The sequence below is a fragment of the Ambystoma mexicanum genome, chromosome 4p (genome assembly GCF_040938575.1).
Source record: "Ambystoma mexicanum isolate Mex_15411 chromosome 4p, UKY_AmexF1_1, whole genome shotgun sequence".
NCBI classification, from domain to species: Eukaryota; Metazoa; Chordata; class Amphibia; order Caudata; family Ambystomatidae; genus Ambystoma; species Ambystoma mexicanum.
This window is the reverse complement of record NC_090927.1, coordinates 180,712,271-180,734,612: the sequence shown is the minus strand read 5'-3', so window position 1 is coordinate 180,734,612 and position 22,342 is coordinate 180,712,271. Positions and strand designations below refer to the sequence as shown.

The 22,342-nt window shown below is 47.5% G+C and overlaps 1 protein-coding gene across 4 annotated transcripts in view; it reads left to right on the top strand.

Annotated features, from left to right (window-relative positions):
* Positions 1-22,342, top strand: part of PTK2B (protein tyrosine kinase 2 beta) — a 998,240-nt gene that overhangs the window by 664,660 nt on the left and 311,238 nt on the right. For all 4 annotated transcript variants that reach the window (XM_069605649.1, XM_069605652.1, XM_069605651.1 and 1 more), the window contains 3 exons: positions 2,415-2,489; positions 11,496-11,597; positions 13,287-13,404. In XM_069605649.1, the coding sequence (XP_069461750.1) occupies positions 2,415-2,489; positions 11,496-11,597; positions 13,287-13,404 (295 nt within the window). The remainder of the gene's footprint in view (positions 1-2,414; positions 2,490-11,495; positions 11,598-13,286; positions 13,405-22,342) is intronic.

The window sequence follows — 22,342 nt, the reverse complement described above, 5'->3', positions numbered from 1 at the left end:
AGTGTGGGAGGGTGGCAGGGTGAGCAGGTACCTGGGGCCGAAGGACAGACGGGGGCCAGGTGCACGGTGCCAAGAGAGAACAGATCAGCAGGGGAGAGGGGGAGCGAAGGCAGAAGAAAAGAGGAAGTTCATCTCCAGAACCGGAGATGGTTCTCCTCAAGTTTTAGAGTGGCAGGGAGGCTGTTCCAGAGGGAGGCCCCAGCCGAAGACAGATATCTACCCCTAGCTTGTTTCTTTGAAAAACGACTGACCCTGAGGGAGTTGGAGGTAGAGGAGTGAAGAGCTCTAGAGGGGAGGTATTTGCGGAGGGATAGCTGACGGTATTTTGGACCCAAGCCCCAGAAAGCCTTGTGGTCAATGCAGAGGGTTTTGAATTTAATCCTTGCATCCACTGGGAGCCAGTGGAGAGATTTCAGAGCTGGAGAGATACGATCACATGGCTTGAGGCCAAGGACATGTCTCGCAGTCCTGTTCTGGATTAGTTGCAGAGGGCGGAGAGTAGAGGCAGGTAGATTTAGAAAGAGGCTGTTACAATAGTCCAAGCTAGAGAGAACCATATCTTGGGATACCATGAGCTTCTGGGGGAAGGAGAGGAAAGGCAGAATACCTCTGATGAGGTGCAGTCTGAAATTTTACTTTTTGGAGACCTCAGAGATGTGGGCGGAGAAGGAAAGGGTGGAGTCCAAGATGACCCCAAGGTTCTTAGCCTCGCAGGTGGGAGTAGAGGGAGGGCCAAGGGAGGCCGGCCAAAGAATGAGGGGAAAGGATGGTGAAGATGTGCCGATGAGGAGGATCTCCGTCTTGCTGGCATTCAGACAAAGATCATTGGCGGCACACCAATCTTGAATGGCAGTTAGGCAATCAGAGATGAGAGAGGGAGAGGAGGTGGCTGAGGGCAGCCTGAAAATGAGTTGAGTGTCATCAGCGTAGCACTGGAAATTTGAGCAGAAAGTGGCAATGCAGTGGGCGAGATTTGCCAGGTATTGGTTGAAAAGCCACGGCGAGAGGTTAGACCCCTGAGGAACACCACAGGTAGAGAGGAAAATAGATGAAAGGAAGGACCCAAGTTGGACCTGGGAGGGTCGATCTGAGAGGAAAGAGGTCAGCCAGGCCAGAGCCTGATCAGTGATGCCCAGGTTTTCAGGGAGATGGTTGAGCAGGATGGTATGGTTGACCGTGTCGAAGGCAGAAGAGAGATCGAGGAGGATGAGGACAGATGGAATGTTAGAGTCAAGGTAGGAGAGCAGATCTTCACGGATGTTCAGGAGAGCAGTTTTCGTGCTTCTGGCAGCTCTGAAGCCAGACTGGTGGTCATGGAGACAGCCAACAGAATTGGAATGAAGGTTAAGCTGAGAGATGGCCAACTTTTCCAGGAGTTTACCAAGAAAGGGAGTAATGGAAATTGGACGATAGTTAGCTGGACAAGAATGATCAGCTGTGGGTTTCTTGAGAAGAGGATGCACAAAGGAGTGCTTCAGAGGGCAGGGGAAGGATCCAGAGGCAAAGTGGTTGCAAAAATCAGCAAAGGCCGGAGCGAGGGTGTCAATGTGGTCCTTGATGGTTTTAGAGGAACAGGAATGAACCTGTTTTGAAGAGACTTTCATAGATCAGACTTGTCTAGCAACCTCGTCAGGGGTGAAAAGAGGAAAGGATGAGAAGGATAGTGGGAAGGTGGCTAAAGGATGGTCAGCAAGCACAGATGGAGAGGGAAGAGGAGGGGTGTGGGTGGAGAGGGTGGACAGGATGTCCTGGGTTTTTTAAATGAAGTGAGAGGCAAGGGCATTGCAAAGAGCCTGGGAGGCAACAGGAGGGGTAGAGACTGCAGCACGGTTGGCCAGCTCCTTGCAGATTTGAAAGAGTTTGGCCGAATTGTTAGATGCCGCAGAGACAAGAGCTTGAATGTGGACTTTCTTCTTGGTGAGGACAGAGAGTCCTGTCCTCCTATTGAGGCACTACAACTCCCTAGCCCCCCCACCCCCGGAAACAAATCCTTTTGCCAGCCCTGTAGTATGCTACTTTTAATAAAAACTTATAAATATATTTTTTGAATTCAAAGTAATTCACTTGTGAACAATTTACTACTTTTTCCAGAAGTAAGTCAAACTTATTTATGGAAAATGCTTTGTGAATCGGCCTCAGAATGTCTCAAGGTGACATTAATTTTGGCAGTCCTGGATTGGTGCCTCATTCAGTTGGATCCCTTTGCTGGTTCATGTAATACATCAAAGGCTTGATTGGTCAACATTCCTTTCTGTAGTCCCTCTGGACTATCTCTGACTGGGTTGACCAAACTCTTTGAAGGCAAAGTTGGTTTACCAGTATACAGCACCACTCACCCTTTTGTATCTGCAGATGTACTCTCTATTTCTGATTCTACGTGTTACCATCAGTGACCGTGTTCTTCTCTCTTTCAGCAAGGATGGAGTATTACAGTGGATCTGGTTATTGGTCCCAAAGGCATCCGACAACTTACTAACAAGGAAGCAAAAGTAAGTAAGAGGTTCGTCTGACACCTTGACCCGCATTTTCAGGAACACTGATGTAGGGGAGATGCGCCAGGTTTCAGCTAGACCTAGCACGAGGGTCACTACATTTATCAATCGAGGAGCATAGGGAAATGCTAGCACACTATAAACATACGATCTACAGTTCTGACAAAATGCTTCAGTGATAGCTTAATGTGTGTAGTGCTAGAAATGTTATGGTTGGAGGAAGAAGTCTGTTAAGTGGGAGCCATGTGGTAGACCTAGTTTGTGGAGATTGTCTCATTCCGCCCATGAAGAAGAGGGTGAATTGCTTAGATTGGGGATGGGGATACATGTCTGGAATAGCGGAATAGATTAGTATGGACAGAGAAATTAAAGCAGCTGGAGAAATCAGCAACTTAGTAGGTTGACCTATGACGCTGTGGAGCAGTGTAGAGGATGGGTTGATGGCATAGTGGTAGGTCCTCACAGGTCCAAACAAAAGCTGTCCTTGTCTCTTGGGCTTGTTGTGCTGATGCCTGGCGAAGATGACGGGACAGCGGCAAAGGTTTTCCTGACCTTGAAGTTTCACACACCACTCACCTCATGCGCCTGACCCTGCAATGGAGATCTGGATATAGGATCAGGCACTCCTAGAGGGGAATGTGGCAAGGTCTCAACACAAGCCCCAGCAGGTGTGAGGAGGTAGGCTGGGAGGCGCTTCCCTCCAGTGGCCTGAAGAGGCATAGCAGAGGCAAAAGGGCTCAAAGCATCACTCTTAAGGGTTTTTAACCCTTGCGCTTTGTTCTTCGTGGTCACACATTTTCCTCCACCAATCAACATGTGTGCCTGACCCTGCATTGGTGATCTGGAGATAGGGTCCGGCACTCCAGGAGGCAAATGCTGCAAGGCCTCAACGCAAGCCCCACCCTGAGTGAGAAAGCAAGTGCGTGCGGGCGCTTCCCACTCATGGTCAGAGGAGGCACAGCAGAAGCAAAAAGGCACAAAGCAGCATTCAAATGTTAATCTTTGTTAGTATTGATGTTAGCCCCTGAGAGAACATTTGATAGAGTAAACATCTGTTTATGAGCAAATCATAATCTTGAATTTGCCATTTGTAATCTGCACTAAAAAGTTGCCAATTATCTTGTAATATGTTTTCATTTTTTGTGTGAATGGGCCATAAATCAGGTTATGTGAGAAACCTAAGAGTATTCTCACTCCTACTGGGATTATCTACACAGGTGGCCAGGGAAAATAGGGGATTTACAACTTATCCTTGACCGATGCTCGCCAATCCTTTTGTTAACTTGTCTGGTGGTTTGGCCTACATATCTTAGGCTGCATGGACATTCTATAATGTAGATGACATTACTGCTTTTACAATTTGAGAACTGGCGTAATGTCCGCGTTTTTCCAGATATTGCAAAGCTCTTAATCTTCTTGCTAAATTTGCAGGCTGAGCACGTGCCACACGGGTGGTGTCCCGAAATGTCTCTAAGATTCCAGAATGTATTCCTGGTTGTTTTCTTAGTCAGCCTGGCATGGGTCACGTATTCATTTAGGTTTTCTTAGATTTTGAGAGCCATCCGAGGGTATGGTTAATCTGGGATGTTTAAAATGGATAAGAGGCCAACATTTTTTGATAATCTGTTTGATCTTGGCCGTACCAGGACAAAAAGTAGTAGTATAATAATTGGTTCATTTTTTCCAATCATGTACTAGCACTGAAGAACAAATAAGTCTATGTGCATTTCAACTCAATGCCACCTGTGCTTTTGTCACCAATTGTACATTTTGTTTGCTATGTTTTAGAAAAATAAGCGATCAATACAGCAATGCTGAAAGTTTAACAGCGCCTAGAAAAAGAAAAAAAGTCTTTGACACTAAAGCAAAAAATAAAAAACTTTTTACCAATGGAAAGTTACATGGTAAATACTAATAAAAGCGTCACTACCAACTCTGAAAAGGTCGGACTGTATGTTAACTTTGCACATACACATGCACCTACACTTGGATAATTTGTCTACAGCGTGGTGTCGGGTGAACGGCTAAGTAATTCCAGCCACATTCAGAAAGAATTTTCACATGCATGACTCAGAGTATGTCTAATCCAGAAGTGGTAGGACTTCTGTTTCCGTAACATTGGTTAGCCCTTAGTCCTCCCACTCAGGGGCCCTCCTCTAGCTTTCTACTGTGGAGTGATAATGTGCCTTGTTGTAGGTCCCTGAGGGACAGTAGTGTTTTTCTGGAGTAGTACTTTGACATAGTAATCTCTGTATAAATCCCTATGCATAGGTTTCTGGAAACGACTTATACTTCTGCAAAGTAGCAGTGTAACGTGTGCACAATTTTATAATACAGAGTGAATGGGGTGGGGCGGATAAGACTTACCCCTCAATTGCTTTGGGCAGAGTGCTCCGCGTACCCCCGTACGCCGCGGTCCGCCACTGACTGGCTTGTTGATGTTGCGCCGGTGCCATTGCGCCTGTTGGGCAAGAAATACCGACAGGAACTACAATTCCCTTGGGAACTGTCATTCTTTGCTCGGAAAGCATATGCAGCGAAAAGGCTGCACATACAGTTGGCTACAAGAATTAAGCACAGTCTAAAAGTCGAATCTAGGCAGACTCGTGGAGCGAATACAATGTAATCTGCCATTTTAAAGAACCCAGTTTTATAAAATACTTAGTTCAAAATATAGCTAAGGTAAGTTATCGAAAAGCGCAATGCGAGCAGCACAATAAGGAGAGCAGGATAAGCAATTTTAAAAGTTCTGCAAGTAGAAAACAGACTAAAAAACAAAGTATCATTATGGCAGCACCATGCGATGCACTCGTTGCCTTGTTCCATGGCATGCCACCATGTGTTTAACCCTTTCAGATTAGGGTCTCTCCCCTAAACCCTGCCTTGGGCTTGCATGCTCTCTTGTGCCTGCCTGCACCCACTAGCTACCCTCTCATTATCTCTGGGTGCTTCCTCCTGCCTCCCAAATTTCATTGGCTGTTTTCCCCCTGCCACCTCCTGTTGTTCGACTTCTGCCTCCACTTGCTTTCCGCAGACTCCGTCACCTTGCTCCAACATCCTTTAGATGTTTTCCTCTTACCACCTTCCCCTTCCTTTTAACACCACCTGATATCTTCCCCCGCAAACTGCCTGTTGGTTTCTCCCTACCACCATCTGTATGCTCCCTCCAACAGCCTGCTGCTTTTCTTCTGCCACCTCCTGAATTCTTCCTCTAACCACCTGCTGATCTTTTCATCCAACCATCTTTTGATGTTTCCTGCCTACTACTTACTGTGGTGTACCCGCAACAACCTTATATAGCCTTAAGTCTTCATGCAGGTTCAGTAGATATTTGTGGTAATCCAAAGACGCTCCATTGATTAAGGTAGGTGTGTTATATCATTAGTGACCCAAGCGTCATGCAAAGCTGGCCACTGACTTCTAAGAGTCCACGTATGCGTGTGATGACATTCCACAGAACAATAGAATGTCAGCACACGCAGGGTTAAGCTCCTTCATGATATGCTTCTCCTTATACCTGACTACACGTGGCTATTACACATGGTAATGCATTATTAAGATCTGAAAAACAGGTTTAGCTGCTATTACATAGCACATTGCTAACAATATTATTTCAACTATGCTAGATAATTTGAATGTATTAATTTAAAGTTCTTATATGGTGTACACACTGGACACTTAATACATATGTAGTTGCCAGATTATCAATATATGCAAAACAACTGCTAATATAGAACATATTAACTGTACTTAGATTTGGTTTGGGTGAGCTTACAGATGTCAATGCGCCATCAAATAAAGAGATGAAGACGTTTTTGAGTGGAAGTTTTTTGTTCCTTTTAATTAAGGTTGTAGCCTTTGCGGATGACACGTGTTTCGGCAGAATTTACATTTGCCTTTTTCAAATCCAGGCTAGATGAACATTTCACAGAAAAGAAAAGAGAAAAATAGAATAAAAGCAAATAAATGGAAAAATAACCCACAAGTTTGGTCAATTTAGAAAACAGTGAAAACAAAAACAGAAATATGTCATATCAGCACCTGGTACAAGTAGAATGCTCCAAACATTAAGAAAGAAAAAATGCAGAAAAGACGGCAGGGGGAATGGAGGCTGTGGTCAAGACAGTTTTGCAAAACAATAGCTAGGAGATATATCGTAAACGGTAAACAGAGGAGCTTTGCTTCACCAATAATTAGAAGAAAATAACATGGGTTCTTACCCTGATTCTGTTTCAAAATAATATCAGCATAGTGCAAAGCAGAGCAGTAATTCATGGGGTCAATCCCACCTGTGTAGAGTTTGTGGAAAAACTCATTAAGTTTGGAAATAGCGGCATTTCAAGAATAAGTATACATCTGTGCAGCTATTGAGTCTATGGAGTTTGGTTTTAAGATACTGGATTGGCATGACGGCATGACAGTTATGTCAAACGAAAATCAGTATGCAGCATCTTGAGCAAGCTGATAAACTAGCATTGGATTGGTGTCTTGGCAGAAATTAATGAAACCAAGGAGTGAAACTTAAGGTACAAGTTCTTAAGGTGTCAACAAAAAAGTCCCTTATTAGCTACGTATTAATTGTACTTGACTGATCTTTTCCTCACACAGCCCGTATAACCACTCTACCTTTGTGCTCCACCCTCAGGCACATCACTATGTTCCGTAACATCCTTTCCCGCTTCACCACACTCTCCACTTCGTTCCCATCCTGTCTGTATACCTTCTGCAATATATTCCTTAAATCATTGTTGGTAACCTCCTCCCTTTCATTGTCTGTTTGTTGCCGCCCGTTACCTACCCCCATTCCTCCACCATTCATCGTCTATACACCCGCCCATATAGTTGCTCCCTTCCTCATTCCTCATTACTGATACTCGATCTTTCCTCCATTTCCTTCCATCACTCGTCACGATATGTCTCTTCCACACTTCACTTACTCTAAAGGGATACTAATACGTTGAACAAACTTTTGGTACTCTGAACAGCTTCTTTATTCTCACAATATCACCCAAACTCATGGGTTTTCACTTACATTTCCATCCTTCCTGTACAAAAGACTTTCCGCCACTGTAGTCAGTTTTGTCTCTTCTTTCCTTCAAGGCCTTTTTAGTTACAACACCGACAGTAACTTGGGGTGTATCCCCGTAAATCAACATCCTTGTACGCACTCTCCCCTTCCAACCCAACCCATTTGCATATGCCATTTGTATGGTCTCTTTAATCCATTTGCACGTTCTACCAATCCATTAGATCTCAAATTGTAAAGTGCAGCCCTGTGGTTTTCAATACCATGCTCCCCATATATGTTTGCATCTCCTTGGATACCAGCTGCACCCCTACAATAACCTTTGGATATCCTTGTCCCTCAAATAACTCTTCAATGAACTATATTACTCTACTGGTTGCTGTGTTGTTCGCAAACTATACCTCAAACCACCTGGATACATAATCCACCAACGCACTAGCAGATCTGTTCTCTTGGCCTAACATCCTCATAGGACCCATAAAATCTATTGCAACTTTCTCCCATACACAGTCAGGAATTTCAACCTTACCCGCTTCCTAATTTTGTGTTTTCAATGATTTGTCACTCATACCACATGGGGTACAAGTACCCACTTCCTTCTCCAACAGAATTTTGCTCTTAGGCTTTGTTTAGTCAGACTCTTGCCCATGTGGCATTATGTGCAAGCCTTGTTAGGTCCTTTCTCAACACTACTGGAGGTATCAATCTTTCTCCTCTTGCCAGTCCCAATTCCAAACTGCTTCGAACACAGTTAACTTATAGTACGATACTACGGCAATGCTTTCGCCTTCTCCGATTTCCACACTTGCTTTATGTAAACCAGAGCACTTACCCACTCTTGGTCCTCCACTATCCGCTTCACCCAAACTAACAAATCTATTATGTCAGATAATGTTGCATTCACTTGTTCAATCCATTCTTCACTTGCATCATCTTCTATTACAATTTCAATAGCTAGCGACCTGGACAAACAATCCGCTACAAGATTGTATTTCCCAGGGATACGTTCCACTTTAAAATTATACTCTTGCATTTCCAGTTCTAGTCTGCCATAATGCTGCAGCAAGCGCAAAGGCTCAGGGGCAAGTGCAGGAGACTGGCAATGAAATCTTGGGACCTTTAATGCTTTGAGGGTACACCAGGCAGCCAGTCAGCAAAACTGAGCAGAAGTAGAGGAGAGAGAGTGTGAGAGCAGAACGAGGTGGTTATCAGGGGAGAGGGAGAGAGAAGGAGGAGGCGAAGACGAAAGTCTTGAGGAGTTTCCGGAACTTAAGGAGATCCGGCTCGAGACAGAGAGAGGCTGGGAGGCTGTTCCAGAGGAGGTGCCTGCAGAGGATAAAGATCTCCCCCCGAGTCTCTGCTTGGAGAAGCGGCTCACCCGCAGAGAGTTGGAGGCAGACGAGCTGAGGGCTCAGGAAGGAGAGTATTTAGGAAGAGTGCATTGCAGATAGTGGGCCCAGGCCCCAGAAAGACTTATGGACAACGCAAAGGTTCTTGTTCTGGATGAGTTGAAGAGGATGGAGGGAAGAAGAGGGAAGGTTAAGAAAGAGGCTGTTGCAGTAGTCCAGTCTAGAGAGGACCAGAGCTCTGGAGACGGTGAACCTCTGGGGGAAAGTGAGAAAAGGTAGGATACCTCTGAGAAGGTGCAGTTGGTAGTGAGGCATATTGAGACAGAGAACCAACTTTACGAGACTGAGTTTTTCGCGTACCGCCCGGACGCCTTTGTGTCCATTATCGATATTCAAACTCGCGTAACGAGCCTCTGCAAATGTGTGTGGCAGCGGTACCTGTATCCAGCACCACGAACAGCAAGATCCGTCTACTGTTGAAAGCATGACTGCCTACTTGGTGAAGTACCACTATTAATACTGGCGACCCGCTAAGAGTACTGCCACATCAAGGGATCTACCCCCTCCCCTCCTGTGCATGAGGAGAACCACCTCCGGTTCCGGAAGCACCTCAAAACCTTCCTCTTTGCTTCTGCTTTCTCTCTCCCTCTCCCCTGCTGAACAGCTTTAATTCTTCACTGAATCTGCTCTGAATCTGCAACTGGGCCACTCTCAGTGACCTCGTTCCAGGGCCCAGCCACTCTCCACTTGCACTGCCTCCCTGGCACCCCCCTGCACTGCGGGACTGTCACTGTATCCTTACAGCCCCCCCTTCCCAGCACTTGTTCTGCATCTACCTTGCACTTGCCACCAGCCGGCCTTATTTATTATTTTTTACGCTACTTACCTTGTACTGCACTTCCCCCCCTCCCCTTCCCCTTGCACTTTGCACCATGGTCCAACGCCAGGGTCGTAATGAGGCCCAATGTGTTTTATTAACTCTGAATGTGTATTAAATTAAAGTTAATATACAGTTTTTTAAGAATTGATCCAGGTGTGCAACCTGTTCTTGAGCTCTGTCTCATATATAATTTGCAGTTGGTAGTGGGACTTTTTAGAAATGTCCGCAATGTGAGACGAGAAAGAGAGAGTGGAGTAAAAAATTACCCCCAGATTTTTTGCCTCACTGGTAAGTGGAGGCGCTGGGCCAAGGGCGGCCGGCCATGGAGAAAGAGGGAAGGCCGGAGCAGGGATCCCGATGAGGACAATCTCTGTCTTACTGGTATTGACGCAAAGGTTGTTTGCAGCACACAACGACTGAATTTCAGACAGTCAGGTATGAGTGAGGAGGAGGCTGAGGGTAGCCTGAAGGAGAGCTGCGTGTCATCGGTGTAACACTGAAATTTGGAGGTAAAGGTGGCTATCATATGGGCCAAGGGGGCCATGTAGCCATTCAAAAACCAGGGGGAAAGGTAAGATCCCTGGGGGACACTGCACGTAGAGAGGGTGATGGGGAGAGAAATGAGAGAAAGGACCCCAATTACACTTGGGATCAGCGGTCCGAATGGTATAGCTATTAAATGCAACTAAAGAATGCTACACATTTAGATGATGTCTTCAAAGTCAGTAAGAGGGCTGGAGACAACAGGAGCATCAGAACATGTTACAGGGAGAACATGTTAAAAATCACATGGAAATGTAGGGGGCTGGTACAGGGTGTAAAATAACTTAGGTGTCTGTTAGAAATGTGCTCTAACCAATGTGCACACATGAATCTGTTGCCCGCTTCAATCTCCAAGGCAATATATTACTTACTCGCCTCTTCCCCAAGGTCCACGCATTATTGTTTTTGAATGATACATTGCATTTAGGTTAATGGATAGATATTTCTTAATCAAATCCTAATAGGAAACCTCTCTGGATCACTCTCTAGCGTTTAGTATGACTGCAACAATGTTATCAAGTGCTGTGATTGTTGCCCCGTTAAACCAACTGTACAACGGGTTGAGTTGCAACAAAAACATGTTTTCTTTCATCGATTCATGCTTCATTGTGGTAGATTTCCCAAATCAAAGCCTTCACGCCAAAACGACTTGTTTTCAATAGTTTTTCATGGTAGGCTTTAAACATATTGCCATCCTCCAGGAAACACGTCGTTACTTTTTTACTATTAAAGGCACTGGGGTGACTTGCTGTACCTAGACCATGCTGGCCTGTCTCCTTCGTGTTCACGTCTGAGATGGCGAAGCACTCACAACTTCTCTGAGTCACTTGCAAGCAAAGTAGTTGGTTGAGCTGGACACTCCTCCATTGTTGTTCTTTTGCTGGTATTTACCCTTCAATATTTCACCATGTTTAGATTTCTTTTGTGCAGTTCTGTTATGAAGTGTTTTAGTAACCGAAAAAGAATGATCAGATTAGTGAATTTAATCATCCAGCTCAATTAGATTTTTTTACATAAACTTCATTAATTGATCCCAGATGCACGCGTCTTCCTCGCGTGCGACGTGTTTCTCGTGCATGACGTAACTCAAGGTGGCCAACCTATCAGGCTGACCTTCAGTGTTTGAGACATGCTTCCGATCAGCACTGCATGGTGTCAAGATATACAAGCGATACACTTCACCGTTGCCTCTCTGTTTCCGACAGCCCACCTGCCTGGCAGAATTCAAGCAAATTAAATCCATCAAGTGCTCGACGTTGGAAGATGGCAAGGCGCTCCTGTTGCTGGGGATGGTGGGAGCTCCACAGGTAGGTTGAGTGCTTTCTTGTTGACATTGAAGTGTTCTCCTGAAGAAAACAAGCATGCAATGGAAAAAGTACAACGAGCAGTAGCACACTCAGGCATAGCCAATTGAGTTCAAAAGGTTTATCTACCATGACTTTGAGGTACGATTTTTCAGCAAGCCAGAGAATTGAACCCACCCCCAAAGCACTTCCATGATAGAGAGGAGGGTGCACAAGTGATTCAGAAAATATGGGTTGAGTTTATTTCCACCAAGGAATACAAAGTACCTGTTCATTATGCGGACTGTCCTGTGTAATACGTTGGACTGCAAAGTATCTACTATGTTTTGAGCTCTAGTTTTATGGTGTACATTAGTATTCGGGGGGAGGGGGGGTTCTGGGGTATATACTGTCTTTTGCTTCTGAAGTATGAGAGGTTTTTGTGTGGAGGCATTTCCACATGAAGGTTCTTGGAGGTGGCCCACACTTTGGTAGTGAGCAAATGCAGTGGTTTTAGGAGTGAAGGGGACGGCTTGCCATATTTCTTTCTGGCTAATAGTCTTTATGTTGCGTTTATGAGCAGTTGCATTTTTTCGGAGGCTGATGTAGAATCAGTCGATGTAGTCAACGTTGAAACTGATGGTTGTCCTGCCCAAAGTTCATTTTTTATTCAAGGTTGCTCAACTTTTCAATGTGTTTTGTTGTTTGACACAAAATTCATCACCAGGAACTTTTTCCTCTTCCAATCGTTTCTATGGTGGGCGTGGTCTGGGGGCACATTAATAGTTGCACCACTGCCCTGTGGGGCCCGTTCTCCGTCCCCCGTAGGATCCTCACTTTGATTAAAGAAGTCTTAATCAACTTCTCAATAATGTGTATGGTCATGTGCGGGATAGCTAGCAGATTTGTCAATCTCACTATGTGTGTGTCCGTGATTCAGCGGGGGGCAATCCAGTTTCTAGATCCGGGTAATGTATTTGGTTGTCGGTGGTGCTTAGGTGGAACTGTGAATCATTGTGGGAGGATTGGTAAAGGAGGATATGTTGATGATCTTCTGCAGGAAGGTGGGGAGTTAGACTTTGGAGATAGGAGGCTCCACAGCACTGTTGTGTTAGAATGCCTAGGGGGTTAAGAATTTAATCTGCATTCATATACTCTCCATTCCTTTGACATGAGCGGTGCACGCCAATGGTCACCACTCAATGCTAGTTTCATGAATAGATTTTATTTGTTGGTGTTTTGGGGTTCAATGTTTTCCTGTGCAGGTGTTGTGCTCTTTAATGCGATGCCACTGGACATGCAGATGACTGATTTCTATGTAAACGATGAGTAACTTGTGTATGCCATATACTTTTGCTTGCTTTGGATTCAAATGGTTCTGTACAAGTGTATGGTTTCTTCATGCCTCTCTGACTCCAGGCAATAGATATCTTTGAATGCAAACAAAGACAATGGGACAAATGATCAAGTGCGATTGGGCATTTTATTGTGGTTGGTGGTAACTCAGCACAGCATTGCGTGATGTGGAATGTCCTAGCAAAACCTGCACAGCTGGCAGCTTGAAACAATAATTTTAAGGCTGATTTACTGCAATTTAGCTCCATTGCCCAATCATTGCTGCTTGTTGCCGCATCATAAAGCCCTCAACCTTCTCATGTTATAAGCATTTCATTTGCAATTATAGCAGCACTGTGACGAGTCTTATATTTTAAGCCTTTAGCCATCAAAACATCCTCCCTGGCTGTGGCGGAGAACATGGCAGACCTGATAGATGGGTATTACAGAATCCAAAACGGATCCGAGACATCTCTCATCACCAGCCTGAACAAAGGTGAGGAACTGCAGAGGTTTCACATGTGATGTTTTGTGTTTTTGCTGTTTGTGGTTGTGTGTAGCTTTTTACAGTCCCCAGTCTCCTATACTTAGTTGCTCACACCTCCATTTGTCACCAGTGCAGACTTATTATATGAAAACATATGCTCCATCCCTCACAAGCAAGCTTCTGGCTTCTTGATCCTTGGTACATTCAATAAACATCGACTCTTGCACCTAATCAAGCACAGTTTTGTAGCTGTTCTTCCATTCTGTAAAGGTGTATACAGAAGGAGAGCTAAGCACAACTAGACAGGTCTTGCATTTTGTGTAAGCTTGCAAGGTTTCTCAGAATGTGAGAAACCCACAGTGATATCATTCAAAGTATTTCCAGATGCTGGAACACAAAATGGCAAAATTGGCCAGGTATTTACAAATCACTCAAGAAAACAAATACAGTGCACATGCTTTTTGACTTGCACGATTTTAAGAATGTTGCATGTCACCTTATCACAACAGTGACTGTTCAAGTTTAGGGGGGTTCAGCCCCAAGGCCTTTTTCCCTCTTTTTAGGAAAGTTGAATCCGTGTTTGTGTAGTAACGGACCCCCCCGGTACTCAAGGTAAGTTCATAGAGTCCTTATTTTCCTTGTCCTGTACTCCATAGTTAACATAGTTCGGCCTGAGAATGGTTTCCTTTTGTGTGGTTCCCATTAATTGAAGTTGCCAGGGGTTCTGGACATAGGCGGCCGCTGTGTGCTGAATTTCTGGTACCGTGTTGTGTTTGGATGTTTAGGGTTCTGTGCTGGTCACGATACCTTAGTCATTCTTTTGTGTTTCCCTAGGGAGGGAGAGGTGCTGTAATCTGGCTTAGAGAGCATCTCTGTGTGTGTGTGATGTCATCTGCTAGTGGAATGTTGGGGTGGAAGTGTTCTGCTGGGTGACGGTTGGTGAGAGAGAAAGCTGTGAGCAGAGAAGATGGGTGTGGGGGTGAGCCCGGTGTTTCCCTAATTGATGTCGTGTCATCTGTGTCCCCTACCATCCCAATGTTAACTATGGAGTACAGGACAAGGACAATAAAGACTCTATGAACTTACCTTGAGTACCGGGGGTCTCCGTTACTACTTGCTTTGGTGCTGTGCTGTGTTTAAAAACTAGGCCTTTTCCCCTCTTTTTAGGAAAGTTTAATCTGGTTTCGCTTTGTAGTAACTGTGGTACTCCATTGGTCCCCTCTCTTTTGGGAGTTCCTTTGTTCTGTTTAGTGTACCTGCCTGCCCTTCTGTGTGTACCCTACTGTGCATACCCTGCGCATCCTTGGCTATGTGTCCCGCCACTCTCTTAGCTCCCAGCTCGGCCTGCTTCCACCTATCACCCTCTATGGTGCTTTTCTTTTCCCCTATCTTTGCCAACTGCGACTCTATCTCCTATTCTATCACTCTCATTAAGTCGGGAAGGAAGAAGTTCAAGACTGACATCCTGGTCTCCAACCCAGGCCTCCCTATTGCTGATAACTATATCAATGTTTCCTCCAGACAGATTTTTACCAACATCATCTTTTTCATTGCCTCTCGAGACATACAGACCCCTCATATGGTCTCTGTTCTCTCTCCTTTTTCCTCCTCTCCCATTAATGGTGGCACTCGGTGGGAGGCACTATGGGCCCCCGTCCACTCCTCTAAGACCATCATTGATGTCTATCTGAATGGCACCGTCTTGGTCCAGGAACCTTAGCACAATCTCCTCCTTTTCGATAGACAAATTCCTTCCGTCTCCTGCTACTCCTACCAGCACCTCTCTGGCTCTTCTGCTCTCCTTCTTCCAGTGCCTCTCTGGCACTCTCCTCCTCCTCTCTAGCTACTTTGTCACCTCCTTCTGCCACATCTGCTCTCTCTCAGGCCCGTCTAACACTTCTTCAAGGTGTACCTCAAGCCTGTACCCCTCCACGGAATTCTTTCATATGTGGCAACCTGTTCCACGTCGCTACTCTCAACTCTCGCTCTGCTGCCAAACACCTCTCTGACATCTGCCATCTCCTCGAAGAACTTGACCTGGTTGTCCTCGCTCTCACCGAGTCTTGGTTCACGACCAGCTATGTCACTAGTTTTGACACTCTCCTTCGTGAAGGCTACAAGATCATCTCCGAACCCAGAATCCACCGCCCCGGAGGTGGAGTAGCTCTGCTGTTTCCAGAATGGATCCCTGTTTTTGTCAGTTTTACACAGGCATACTCCTCCTTTGAATGCCCAGTCTGCAGGCTCTCTATCTCTCCTGGCCTCTCTCTGACTGTGGCCATCGTCTACAGGCCGCTGGGCCAGGTCGCCCTCTTCCTCTGAATGGGCTGACCTCTCCTCTTTTCTCCTTGCCTCTACCTACCAACGTCTCCTCCTCAGAGACCTCAACATCCACTGGATGCTTATAATCTCTCCTTGGGGTTCTTTCGCAACCTCTGCGACACTCTTTCTATTTCCATTCCACCCTCTGGTCCTATACACTCTGCCGGGCATACCTTGGATGCTCTCATCTCCACAAACATCTCCATCTCGATCCCTCTCACCACTCCTCTCTCTTGGTCTGACCACTCTCTGCTCTCCTCTCACCTGTTGCTCTCTGTCCCCCAGGCTTAGCACACCCCAGCACTGCCACCTACCTTCTCGGTCATTCGGCCCCTGAAGCATGTGTCAGGTGAAGCCTTTGCCACTACTTTCTCTGCTCATCCTACGCCTACGGCTGGCTCACACTTTGACATTGCCCTCTCTAACCTGCACCTTTCTATCTCCAACACTCTGGACATCCATGCCCCTGTCATGAGAATCCATCTGAAGACTACTTCCAAAAGCAACTCTTGGTATGGCTCCGACCTCTCCACCCTGAAACGCAAGTGTAGAGTAGTTGAGAGGAGCTGGTGGGTATAAGGCTCATCCTCCGACAAACTGGCCTGCCACCTGCTCCAAAGGCAATAAAGACTCTCTGTCCTGTCCAAGTAGAGAGCCCACATCCAAGCCGCTTCCCTGCGACCTCTAACAACATGACCAAACTCTTTAAAATCTGCAAGGAGCTGGCCAACCCTTCTACAGTCTCCACCTCTCCTGTTCCCTCCCAGGCCCTCTGTACGGCTACGGCTTCTCAATTCAACACTAAAACTCAGGACATCCTGTCGTTCCTCTCCTCTTCCTCTCCTTCTACCTCTCTTGGCTCTTCTCTGGCCACATCTCCCTCTCCTCCTATCTTCTCCTCTTTCTATCCAACTACACCTGGTTACTAGATCAGTCTGATCTATGAAAGTGTCATCCAAACAGGTGCTACCCTACTCCTCCTGAACCGTCAAGGACCACATTGACACCCTCACTCCAGCATGTTCTGATTTCTACAATCACTCTTTTGCCACTGGAACTTCCCCTCCCTCCTCAAGCACTCTCCTGTGCACCCCTCCTTAAAAAGCCTTGTGCTGATCCTACCTGTCCGGCAAACTATTGCCCAATCTCTATCACTGCTTTCCTGTGCAAACACCTGGAAAAGCTGGCCATCTCCCAGCTTACTCTCCACACTGAATCTGTTGTTTGTCTCTCAGAGAAAATCTACTCACTAATCTTGACTCAAGCCGTCCTATTGTCCTCATCTTCCTTGAGCTTTCCTCTGCTTTTGACACGGTCAACCACGCCATCCTGATCAATCGACTCCATGAGAACCTGGGCATCACAGATCTGGCTGTGGAGTGGATGTCCTCCTTCATCCTGAACCAACCCTTCCAGGTCCAGCTTGGGTCCTTTCCCTCCACCAACTCTCTCACCTCAATTTGTGTTTCCCAGGGCTCTAACCTCTCACCCTGGCTCTCCAATGTCTACTTGTCCCCTTTGGGCCACCATATCTCTACCTTCACCTCTAACTTCCAGTGTTATGTGTATGACACTCAGCTCTCTTTCAGGCTCCCCTCAGCCTCCTCTCCTCTCTCGCTCATTCCTAACTGTCTATCCGCGATTCAGAATTGGTGCTCCTCCAACGATCTCTGCCTTAATGCTAGTAAGACTGTGATCCTTCTTATTCGTACCCCCACTCCCACTTTCCCTCTCACTCTGGCCACCCTCCTTCGGCCCTCCTCCTCCTCCTTCGCCTTCCTGTGAAGCAAAAAACCTTGGTGTCATCTGAGACTTCACTCTCTCCTTCTCTTCTCACATCACAGACCTGTCCAAGAAGGCCCACTACCAGTTGCACCTCCTCAGAGGTATTCTTCCTTTTCCCACTTTCCCCAAGAAGCTCACTGTCGCCAGAGTCCTGGATCTCTCTAGGCTGGACTACTGCAATCCCCTCTTTCTCAATCTGCCATCCTCGACTTGCCACCCTCTGCAACTAATCCAGAACAGGACTGCGAGACTTGACCTCAAGCCCAGGGACCATATCTCTCCAGCCCTGAAATCTATCTACTGGCTCCCAGTGGCTGCAAGGATCAATTTCAAGACCCTCTTCATCATCCACAAGGCTTTCTGGGGCCGGGACCTGCACTACATCCAACTCTCTCTTACTTAACAACTTCCTTCTCGAGACCTTCACTCAGCCATCTCTAACTCTCTGAGGGTCAGATGCTTCTCCAGGCAGAGAGTGGGGGGTAAATCTCTCTCCTCTGCAGGTGCCTCCCTCTGGAGTGGCCTCCATGCCCCTCTCAAACTTGAGTCGAACCACCCGAAGTTCCGGAAGCAGCTTAAGACCTTCCTCTTCGCCTCTGCTTTCTCTCTCTCTGTACCATGCTGACCGGTGGCCTGGCTACCCTCAGAGTCTCACTGGGTACCAGGCTCCTTCACAGCCAGTCTCCACTGCACTGACTCCAGGCCTACTGCGCACTTAGGGACTGTAACTGTAACCCTACAATCCCCTGCATTTACCCAGAGCCGCGCTTCCCTGGTTGCTCATCCTCAGTGCAATGCTGCTCTAATTGCACTTTCCCTTTCCCTGGCACTTTCCCCCTTCTCCTTCCCCCCATGCACTTGCCTTATCACACTTGCACAATCTGAATGACACAAGGCCGAGTAAGATTGTTGTTTTGTCCTCCCTCTGTTCTCCCCTGCCTTGTCTGAAACACGTGTGTACAGAAGCGTTATAAATGACTTATCGTATCATGTCATTATGCTGTGTCCTGCTAGCTTTCATACATTAGTGCTGAACCTATCATACTTTAGTGTTGAGACTGTATTCACAACTCTTATTTATGATAGGCTGCCAGCTCCCACATGGGTAAGGATACCACTTTCACAGTTGTGAAATACTGATGCTGTCATGCAATGCATGAAACGGTCAGAAACTTCATCACATGCATTGTACATGCCCCTGAGCCTGTTCCACAAAGGGGCAGGAGAATTATTTTGTTTTGGCCCGTTTCAAAGCGCATCCCAATTCTGAATGTAGGATGCACTTTCAAATGTGAAATAATGCCCTTATTCTCCAGCATGGGGTCTGGCATGGATTCACATGCTCTTGAATATTCCCCGTCGTCAGGCTGGGTATCCTGGGTAAAAGAAAAAACTGTTTCAGTTTTGCTTCCAAACTGTCTTGCTCCTATAAACCAATCACTGAGCTTCAGGTCAAACTGCCCCAGCCAATGACTGCCCTCTACCTAAGCCCCTCCGCAGGCAGCCATCTTCAAATATTTACTCCACGTTCAAGTGTTGGGAGTCCTCGCGTTTTGCTCTTCGAGCTTTCTGTGCTTTTATTTTTTTTGGTAGGAAAACTCTGTTTTCGGTTAAATCGAGACCGTATGCTCCATTGCTTATCCTTCCAATTAACAGTGACCTGTTTTTCTGTATCTTTCATTGCCCCTCAAGGGCAGAAATCATTGAGTGTTTCTTCTTGAAAGCTTCCAGAAGTTCATCAGGCCTACACCGCGCTAGTTCTTGTTGGAGGAGAAGAATGACAGAGCTTCCCTCTTCAAGCTGTGCACCAACTGCGGTTTGCAGAATGTTTTCACAGGCGTTAAGCATTCCCAGTGCCTGTATTGTCTACACCCGATGCATAAAGAAGAAGATTGTGAGATCTGCTGTGGGTTCTCCAAGTGCCCGATGAAGGACCAGGGCGTCTACCCCGGCTGGTTCACAGGGGCATCCCTCTTGCGGATCCAGCCAACCTGAGCGGGCTCCATCTGTGGGGAACCAAAACAAGGCCAAGCACCGTGAGTCCATTTCTCTTGGGGTCGCCGCGCAAGTGGGTCTTGCGACGGTCATGGCATGTTCATCGTCTCCGTCTGCCTCGATCTCCAGCCACCACTCCAGCTCTTCATCCAAGAGAAAGTCAGCTAAGAGAAAGGAAGCTGCGGGAGACACCAGAGAAGGCCAAGCAGAAAAAGGTGTCTGACCTGTCAGTGAAGGCCCAGGTGATCCAGGCCAAATCGTCCTCCTCGATCGAATTGGTGGGGGGCCTCCCTTTCGAAGGCAAAAGGGGCTGTCCCAGTCCAGGGTGCCCCGGTTGCAGCCAGAGTGGCTCTTCCTCCCAGGTGGGAGGCTTCATCAAATCCAGTAGAAAAGACTCCGGAGAAAGGATGCCGGTCCTTAGTACGAGACCGTCCCCTCAGGACCCAAAGAGAAGGGGGAGGGGGCGAAGAAGAACTCCAAGGCATGGAAATGTCTTTGTCCGACGAGGAGGAGGTGCTTTCCGTCCACACCATCCAGGGTGGGGACGACAACAATGGGAACGTCGGGGAGGTGCCCATCGGAGGCGATGACAACGTCGACAGGGATGATGACATGGGCACTGGGCCCAGCGACCCAGTCCCCCATGTGCTTCCTAGAGACCTATCGCAGGATATCCTCTCGACCCTCCACACACTGGTGTGGGAGATTCAGAGGAGGATGACGACCGATCCACCAGTGGCACAACCAACGGTGACCCCGTTGACATTGGGGCAACCATCGGTAAAGAGGAGGAGGAGACATCCTACACCTCCATTCCAACCGTCGCTGCTCTCCCCCTCTATGGGGACAGGGACAGACACTGCGACAATGGACACAGACGACAGCGGGATGGGAGATCCTGCTTCTCCACCAGAAGAAGTGGGATCCTTCCATTCCATAATAGCCCGTGTATTAGTGCTTTTTCAGCTCAACCCAGAAGAGAAAAAGGAGGGCTTCCTGTACCAGCGCCGGGAGGAGAAGAGGAAGACCATCCTGTCAGTCCTGCTCCTGGACAACATCTGGGATGGAGGGCTGGTGCTGCTGAGGAACCCTGCCTCAGCCCCAGAGAAGAGAGACCAACTTGAAAAGAAGTACCAGGTGCCAGAGTCTGCGCCCAAGTGTCTACAGTGTAAGCTGTCATCGGACTTGGTGGTCTCGGCGGCCACCAGGAAGAAATCGTCGAGTTTTCATCTTCTTCATCTGCTCCTCCTGACAATGAGGGAAGAAATTGGATTTCATGGGTAGAAAGGTCATCTACTCAGCAGTGATGATTTCCTCCCTGATAACAAGCGTGTTGGGGCTTTGGGTTTGCCTTTGCCGTTGTGCAGGCTCAAGGCCACCAACTTTACACGGGAGGTCCATACGAGGGTCCTGGACATGCCGTTCAATGGAGACAACCTGTTCGGGAAGGGTGTCGATGACTCACTCCAGGCCTTCAAGACCAACACAGAGATGGCCCGTACCTTGGACACTCTGCAACAACACCGGCTGTCCTTCCTTTCCTCAGGAGGGAAGTCTAGCAGGTCTTTGAAGGGTTTTGGCGGGGGCTCATCCTCTTACCGCCAAACCTCCATTGTTCGAACCAGGAAGCCAACAGGGGTCGCTCCAAGGCCTTCGGAAGTGGCCGCCGTCACCATCAAGGCTGCCAGGGCGGCGTGCCAACCTCCAAGCAGGACTGAACCAGCCAAGATGGCGGGCTCCCACCCATGCACCCAAGTGGGAGGCCGACTGGCAAACTTCTTCAGAGTCGGGGAGACCATTTCCACCGATCGATGGGTGCTGGATGCTCTCGCCCACGGACAGACTTTAGAATTTCAACGGAAGTGTCCGCGAATCCCAACGGTGGTCCGACAGAAAAAACTCATCCCTCAACTGCTAAAGGAAGTTCGGGCTATGTTAAGAAAAGGGGTGATAGAGCTGGTTCCCCAGCGACTCCGGGTCTCTGGAGTTTACTCAAGCTACTTTCTCGTGAGAAAAAAGACCGGGGGCTGGGGGCGCATTCTCAACCTACGACGACTGAACAAGTACATAAAAGTCCCAGAAGTTCAGGATGGTCACGCTGGAGCATATGCTCGGCCAGCTGGAGGAGGGAGACTTTCTGTCATCGTTGGATCTAGTGGACGCGTACTTCCCCATCCCCATACACAAAAAGCATTGCAAGTTCTTGCGCTTCGTCGTACAAGGGAAGCATTACCAGTTAAAGCTCTCCCTTTTGGATTTAAGTCAGTGCCCAGAGTCTTCACTCAGTGCCTGGCTCCGGTGGCGGCCCATTTACTACTACAGAGGATTCATGTGTATCCTTACCTGGACGACTGACTAATCCGGGCCAAGTCAAGGAACATCGCTGTCGATCACACAGCGCGGACCGTCCGACAGCTGATGGACCTGGGGTTCTCGGTGCATTATGCAAAATCCTGCTTGACTCCATCGCAGGACACAGTGTCCTGCCTGGAGTCACCGTCAGAGGAGAGGATATCGGCCATCTTGGACAAACGGCAGCAGCTGTTGGCACTGAAGATCACCACGGTAAGGACCATCAAGTCGCTGCTCTGAATGATGCTGTGCATATACCTGATTCGGCTCTGCAGGTTGTGGGTGTGTCCACTCGAGGAGGTCCAGGACGCCCGTTGGGTCCAGGTGTCCGGAGGCTTCCAGGACAGAATTGCGCTCGACGAGGAGTTCCGTTGAGTGATACGTTGGTGGGACTTGTGCTCCAACATCGCCAGAGGCATGGACTTCCAAAACTCCCCTGTACCAGGAGACAGCCATGATAGACACTGCCCTGGATGAATTGGGAGCCCATACC